Raw genomic sequence first — 7,922 nt, 5'->3', positions numbered from 1 at the left:
CTATTGTATATTATTCCAAATTTAAACTAAAATATCGAAATACAATAGATAATTAAATAAAATTCAAAATCAATTTTAGTTAAAAAAGGATATTTGCACATATATTTTTTGAAATATACAATACAATACTATACTTTTATGATGACAATAATAAAAAGTATAATTTTAATATATTAATTTTAATAATCCTGTTATTAATCCGTAACTGTTCGAAGTAAATTCAAATAAATTACCGATGTTTTTACTACCTAAAAATTGTTAAATGTAAAATTTTAGTTTTATGCTTCAGAAAATATTGAAATTGTTAAAAAAAAATAAAAACTTACAGAGCTAAATGTGTTGAAAGATAAATCAATTATTTTTCCAGCTGTAAGTTTTGGAGGATATTGCGATATGGAAATCAGTAGAATAAGATCATGAGCTTTTTTAGCAGGTAATTTGTACCAATTAATTTCATAAGAAATTGTACCAATTTGGCTACACTAATAAGAATCATTAAAAATACTTTTTATCACATAAAATACGTAAGCAAAATACTTTTGTAATTACCTGTTCAGAAAGAATTTCGCCTATATAGCAAAATATAAATATGTTAAATGTAAAAGAAATCAACAAAGTAAAATAGGTTAATATTGCAATTGCATCGTTATTTTGCCATTCCTAAAAGATATACTTAAATAATATTTTTTTTCTAATTAAATAAGTAATAGTTCTTAAGTATATATTGAGTTTATTGCTTACTGTCATACAATAATATTCAAGCAAACACATAATTATTGTAGATTCAATAATTTCTGCCAAACATATCTCACGTAAAGCTTCTTCTACATTTTTCGAAAATCTAAAATTTCCACGTATTGGCTTTTATAACGATCTATATTGTAAAGCATATAAAATTCTTATCACATTTGTCTATGAGCAACTTTTATTTAATATTTCTTACCTTAAAATTTCTACATGATCATGAACAATAAGAGCAAAAGGATCACAGTCATTCTTTCTGTTCTTGTTTTCTACTAAATTCTGTAATCTTGTTGTTTGTATTTGAATTTGTCCACAGATATGAGTGACAAAAATCGCCGCTAAACTATATGCAACCGTTGTGACGCTATACATGATCATGGCGGCGAAACAATGCATGCAGAATACGATTTCGTATGTAGGACTAGATTGAGTATCGAAAAATGGATCATAGCCTAAATAAGTCAATGGTTTAAATGTGTAATTATTATTAACTTTCTCTTTTGACAAAAATTGCATTACAGTATGATATGACATTCCACCAGTATATAAAAAAACGGCACACATAATTATGAGTTTTCTGCTGATAGTAGCATATTTTAACATGATTATTCGATAATTTGGATCTTGTACCATTTTCCAATCTTTTTCAACATGTTTGATACATTGTTCAAAAAATACACCTTTCACACCAAGATAGCAATATTTAATTGTGGATGATAAACAGAATCCAACTGGACCGAGCAATTTTACTTTGAGGTGCATATCTTTTTCTACGAAGAAAATATGATGACCGGATGGTAGGATGATGAATAACAAACTGGAGAAGCACGTAGCCATTAGAACAATGGAAATAAGCTGCTCAAGTCTGCTAGTTCGATCGTAAACGAAAGGCCACACTCCGATAGGTTTTAATAACCATTGACACATCTGTAAAGTGTAATGTATGTCGTTCTCGTAATGAATATTTTTTAACTGACTATTATTGTATGATCGATTAAGCATAGTGACACTTCCAGTGCTCACTGTCGACTGGTCGACAACGTAGAAACTTTCAACACGATATTGTTAGAACGCAAGCGCGTATTGTTTCTATGAATGTATAGTATGAACTTCAGCACGTGCATGCTTAATGTAAGAGGACAATATTCGATTACTAATGAGTGTTTATCTTTTTATTTGCAGGTTCTATATTGTTGAAGGGAAGATGGATTTAGAATAAAGGCGTAATGCGGAGAAATAAATTCATGCAGCGATATAAGATCAAAACTATTTTTTTTCTAATTTATATAATAAGATATAAAAAAACAAAAAAAAATTATTTATTTAAATTTATTTAAATAATATTTAAGAGATTTCTTTATTTAATCTTCCAATATTTAAACTCTGCTTAAAATCGGTATTTATGTTAATAGATTTATATTTTATAATATTAAAATAATTATAATTGTTTCAACAATTTTCAGATCAAGTCCAGAATATTGAATTATATCAAGATACAATATTTCATTTTTAACATTTTGGAAATAATGATCACAGTTCAGTGATCGTTCGCAACATGTTCAAATAAACTAATGATGATTTTAAAACCTACGAATAAAAGATGTTATTATTCGTTCAAGATTTTATATATAAATAGATTCACAGATTAAATTCTGGATCACTTACAACGCTAAAAGTATTCATCGATAGAATAAATATTTTGCCAGCAGTAAGTTTGGGCGGGTATTTCGATATAACGAGCAATAAAATAATATCACGAGCTTTTCTTCCAGGTAAGTTGTACCATTCTATTTCATACAAAGCAGTCGCGATTTCATTACCCTGCTATCACATTCATGTCTATTATGCCAATGACTAAATAATCCTCTCTATGTTAAAAAATCGAATGAATGATAAGATGAACAAACTTGTGAATGAATCGAATCTCGAAAATTTATTTTTTAAAAGTACCTGCTCAAGAAGAAGTTCTCCTACGTAACAAAATATTAATATGTTGAAAGTAAAAGAAAATAAGAGAACGACGTATGTTAATATTGCAGCTGAATCGCTGGTCTCCCATTCCTAAAATATATCGATTTGTAATTATTTTTTGTATAATGATCATTTTTTTTTGTTCAAATATCAATTCATTATTCAATATTAAATAATTTGTCATTTTTACCACCATGCAGTAATATTCAAGCAAACACATTAATAAAGTTGACACTATCACTTCTACTAAAAATAATTCACGTAATGTTGTTTCAACGTTTTTTGCAAATCTGCAATTCCATAATTATTACTTTAACACATCTATATTATATTTTATATATGTATAATATAATTTATTATTTGTAATAAATAAGCAAAATAATACAATGAATATTTATGCAAATTCATATTTTTTTGTATATTTTATATTTAAATTTATATTTTTATATTTAAATTTCTCAAAAATACATGAATATCGCTAACGATGTACTTATAATCATGATATTAACCATCTTACCTTAAAATTTCCACATGATTGCTGATAATAACCGCCAGATGACTCTCGATACCTGTTTCTAACACTTTCTTTTCGTTTTTTAAATTCTCCAATCGTAACGTTTGTATCTTAATCTGTCCGCAGGCATGAGTGATGAATATTGCCGTTAAACTGTATGCGGCCATCGTGATATTACCTACGACGATAACATAAATACAGTGCATACAATATATAATTTCATATGTGGGACTCTTTTGAATGTTGAAAAATGCCTCATAACCAGGATAGGTAAGTGGTCTAATTGTAAAATTCTCAACTTTTCTCTTCGAAAGTAATGGCATAATGGTGTGATAAAATAAACCACCAGTGTACATAAAAGCTGCGCATAATGTGATTAAATTTCTGCCCATGATTACATATCGTGACATGATGACACGATGATCCTCATTTTGCAACATCTTCCAATCTTTTTCCACATGTTTTATGCAATGACCAAGCTCTGAACTCCTTATGCCAAGATAACCATATTTGAATAACGCACTTAAACAAAATGTTAACGGTCCTAAAAATTTGATCTTCATATTCATATCCTTCTCATAAAATAGAATATAATAACCGAACGGCACGATGACGAATTGTATTATGAAAAAGCAGATCAGGATTAGAACCACGGACAAAATTCTTTCGAATTTGTTCGCTTGGCTGTAGATGAAATAATGGATGCCTAATGGTTTTAAAATCCAATGGCAGAATTGAAATGTATAATGTATATCGCTTTCATAATGATCATTTAGTGAAAGATCGTCAATATCACTTGTAGATCGCATGCTGACACTTGTGGCGCATAGCACTAACTGAAGTCGTCGATGTATCAGAGAACAACTCTGAAAAAAATGATTCAAGGGACGCAAGCGCAAGACTGAATGAAACTTTTTCTTCGTAATCGATAGCATGTGATAGGAATCACATATTGCTTTGGTTAACTTATAGTCAGAACAATTGAATACTTTGGTTTTACAGTAATATGTGAATGATTCTTAATATTTCGTTTGATATATTTTTAAAGGAATGAGATAAACATGTGGAACAATAAATAAAGTGATTAGATTTATAAATAGAATTAAAAATTTTCGAATAATTTTCGTAGTTTTGTTCTTGAAAAATGAAATTTATTAAATAAATATATTTTCAATGTATGCATTGTTTATATCATTGTCATTTGACATAACATATTTAATATGCAAAAACAGTTTTTATTGGATCTAGAATCGCAAATCATTCCATGAATCTTATTGAATATTTTTTTTTTGCAGAGAATTAAGAGAACATACATTATTGAAAATATACACGAACATGATAATTATCTTTCGGTTATTTTAACTTCCATACTAGATCGTAAAATAATCATAATTAAATGAAAAATATTTTTATCGGGCAATTGATACCAGTTTGTCATGTAAACTGTTGCCGATTTTTTACACTGTCAAAAATTCGGTAAGTTTGATTATATGATTAATTAATTACATGTAAGATTATATGTAATATTATATTTTCATAACCTGTTCCAAAAATATTCCATCTATATAACATATTAAAAAAATATTAAAAGTTATAGATATAACATAATCAATATTATAATATAATTAAATTTTGAATATTATGCTCATTCATAAAAAAAAATAAATATTTTTCAATTAGATTAATAAAATAAATTACAATTAATCTTCCTTTGCTATCGCTTATTTATGAAATAAATTATATAAAATTATATAAAAAATTAAAAAATAATGTATTTTATAAAATATTAATTAAAATAAGAGAAATATTTATTAACTTGCAATTTGATAAATTATTTTGAATATAAAAAAAAATAAAAAAAGAATATATAAGAGAATATAAAAAAAAAAAAACAATTATATTCTATGAAGTGAATTTTCAATTTAAACGTTCAAATATAATAAATATTTTATATATTCATTGATTAATAAATAAAATATATGATTTCATTAATTATTATGATAATTATAATTCGATAGTTGGATATAAATTAAAAATTTGTTTTAATTATTTTATTTTAATAATTTCTAAAAATTTTTTTTTAATCGGTAGATTTAAAATCTTTATGCACGTTTTTTATATGTATCTTATAAGTTTTTTTATTCATATCTTATAAGGATATAATAGCTAGACACATTTCCAACATTTGAACATTTCCACGAAGCATATTTGATTAAATGTTTAATATGTGCTATATTCAATAAAAAAGTGCGAAAAAATATCGAAACATAATGTTACTTTAAAACTTTCAGATGATCTTCAATGATTACGATTACTAATGATTACTTTTGGAACTGGTTTTTTTATTCTTACAATCTCCTTGATTGATGAAGTTCAATAATCCATGTTATCATCATATTTAACATTCGTATGGATGGTAAAGACTGAAAGCAAGGCTGAAAGCGCGATATTCGAGTTCATGATGAATTCTAATAGAAATTGAGTACCAAGAATGACATTATGATTTGATATTAAATGAAATTTTATAGATAGAGCAAGGTAAAGTATACACAGTCATGATCATGTTGCCTAATCTCTTGATCTATTTAAAAGTCCTTAATATAATGTAAGTATAGAAAACACTATCATGCATGAAGAGTGCACAGAAGCAAGTAATGTAACGATCAACTTTTGCGTTCATCAATATCACTTGTTGATTTTTCATTCTGATGGATTTTCAATTGTCTCGTATGTGTTCTATACAATGATGAATGTAGTATCATCTTTATATAGAAGCAATGCGTAATTGAATTCTTCAAACACACCAGTGAATCAAAGGACTGAGCGATTTTAATTTTGAATAGATTTTTTTTTGAGCATGATGTGAAGTATATTTGAGATTATAATGAATAAAGTGACAAGCCAACAAGTGAAAATTAAAATTTTCGAAACGATTCTTTTCGAAAATTTTTCATTCTTAATAGAAGGTGAAAGAAGTTATGTGCCTATTGGCTTCAAGAACAATCGATTTAGTTGTGTGCTGTATTCATTTAGACTATCGAATTTTTTTTTCATCATTGTCCGACATGGTGATATATATACTTGGTTGCATGTGTATTTTTGTTGACAGTAATCGTATAATTCGCATAACGTGCACACACATGGAGCGATAGATGTTAAATGAAATATCTTTGCAAAGAGAAAATTCATGAATATATGAAAAATAACTTAGAAATATGATATTATATATTATCGATCAAAAATTCATTAAGTGAAAATAAATTGTTATCCTTCTTAATGCAAAGAAAATATTTTTGATCATAGTTTTTGATCATATACAAAGTTGCATAATACTTGAGGATATATTGGGATAAGAGTCAATCAAAAGATAATTGATTATGCACTATATTTTCAACGATAATTCGCTCTTCTTTCTGAATAATCTTTATGAGTAAATTTGATATATTTTCTATATAAAGATGATAAATTGATTTATGGTGGACAATAAGTATTTCCCTCTATTATTCATTGACGAATAATCTTATATGATCTTATATCTTGTGATTTTCAATCCATACATATGCTTATTTTTATGAATTTTATTATATTAAATTTATAGAAATTAATCAATCAAATCCATATTTTTTTGCTCAATTTGTTACTTTTATGCAAAGCTTACAATTTGTCTTTGGACAAAAAATTGAAAAAACAATTCCTCTTTATTTATTGATATGTATTGCTTCTAGAAGCAAACTTCTAGTTTAATATGAATTCTAGTATAATAATTAATATTATTATTATATATATATGGTTAAATAATATATTGCATTTTTGAAATTAATAGATAAATTTGAAACATTGAATCGTCATATTATTATTATAATTTTTTCATCAAGAGAAGAAGAATCATCAAGATTTGAAATTAAATCATTGCTTTACAAAAACCATTTCATTATTTTCATTTATGAAACATGTAAGTAAAAAATAAAAGGATTATTTTTTTTAAATTTTTTAATTTTATATTCATAACTAATAAATTTTATTGTCTAAATATATGTATGTTCAATGTCTATCTGTATGCAATTTACATCATTGTTGTTTGACGCAGCATATTTAAATATGCGAAAACTGTTTTTACTATCTGGAATTGTAAATTACCTTATAATTCTTTTTGAAAATCAATATTATTTTTTTTATAAAAATGAAAAAAATTAAAAGAACGTACATTACCGAATGTATATATTGACATGGTGATTATCTTTCCGGCAGTTATTTTAACTTCCACACTAGATCGTGAAATAATCATAATTAAATTAAGTATATCTTTGTCAGGTAACTGATACCAATTCGTCATATAAACCATGTCTCCGACCTTTTTGCACTGTCAGTAATTCGGCGAATAATGAATTAATTATGTTTAAGATATCATATTATCGTATACTCATTACCTGTTCTTTTAATATTTCACCGATACAACATACCAATAAAATATTGAAAGACATAGATAAAGCTACCATAACATACATAGTCAAATTTTGAATATTGCGTTCAGACCATTCCTGAGAAAAAATAAAAATTTATTTTCAATTAAATATATCATATTTATATTATTTAGATAAATTATTCATTATTATTATTATTTTTTTAAATTTGTATTTTAATAAAATTTATTATAGTGCAAAAAGAAAGAGAAACCTGTACGAAACTATACTGA

General features: G+C 25.8%; 3 protein-coding genes across 7 annotated transcripts in view; all 3 read right to left on the bottom strand.

The window, feature by feature from the left end:
• Positions 1 to 164: 164 nt before the first annotated feature.
• On the bottom strand, positions 165 to 1,921 carry LOC102674520 (odorant receptor 4-like). Its single transcript, XM_006615164.2, has 5 exons — positions 944 to 1,921; positions 742 to 841; positions 550 to 660; positions 327 to 482; positions 165 to 248 (listed from the first exon to the last, which is right to left on the bottom strand). The coding sequence occupies exons 1-5, from the start codon at positions 1,744 to 1,746 to the stop codon at positions 195 to 197; spliced, it is 1,224 nt and encodes a 407-aa protein (XP_006615227.1). The 5' UTR covers positions 1,747 to 1,921; the 3' UTR covers positions 165 to 194.
• A 249-nt stretch (positions 1,922 to 2,170) lies between these two features.
• On the bottom strand, positions 2,171 to 4,307 carry LOC102674647 (odorant receptor 49b-like). Of its 4 annotated transcripts, none has more exons than XM_031510224.1 (5): positions 3,233 to 4,307; positions 2,906 to 3,005; positions 2,695 to 2,805; positions 2,410 to 2,568; positions 2,171 to 2,331 (listed from the first exon to the last, which is right to left on the bottom strand). In XM_031510224.1, the coding sequence occupies exons 1-5, from the start codon at positions 4,162 to 4,164 to the stop codon at positions 2,275 to 2,277; spliced, it is 1,359 nt and encodes a 452-aa protein (XP_031366084.1). In that variant the 5' UTR covers positions 4,165 to 4,307; the 3' UTR covers positions 2,171 to 2,274. The 4 variants fall into 4 exon arrangements, 3 of the variants coding, with proteins under 3 accessions (XP_031366084.1, XP_006615228.1, XP_006615229.1); XM_006615165.2 differs by having other exon boundaries at positions 2,410 to 2,565; XR_004150402.1 differs by having other exon boundaries at positions 2,179 to 2,331; positions 2,410 to 2,612.
• A 2,916-nt stretch (positions 4,308 to 7,223) lies between these two features.
• The window catches only part of LOC102674878, a 2,651-nt gene continuing 1,952 nt past the window's right edge, over positions 7,224 to 7,922 (bottom strand). The window contains exons 3-5 of one of the 2 annotated variants that reach the window (XM_031510226.1): positions 7,657 to 7,767; positions 7,439 to 7,589; positions 7,224 to 7,349 (exon numbers count right to left, since the gene is read on the bottom strand). In XM_031510226.1, the coding sequence (XP_031366086.1) occupies positions 7,255 to 7,349; positions 7,439 to 7,589; positions 7,657 to 7,767 (357 nt within the window). In that variant the 3' untranslated portion in view covers positions 7,224 to 7,254. Of the gene's footprint in view, positions 7,350 to 7,433; positions 7,590 to 7,656; positions 7,768 to 7,922 lie in introns of both variants that reach the window. The other variant, XM_006615167.2, reaches the window with a different exon arrangement.

The sequence above is a fragment of the Apis dorsata genome, unplaced genomic scaffold (assembly GCF_000469605.1).
Source record: "Apis dorsata unplaced genomic scaffold, Apis dorsata 1.3 scaffold_217, whole genome shotgun sequence".
NCBI lineage: Eukaryota > Metazoa > Arthropoda > Insecta > Hymenoptera > Apidae > Apis > Apis dorsata.
The sequence above is the reverse complement of the archived record's forward strand: the minus strand, read 5'-3'. Positions and strand labels throughout refer to the sequence as shown.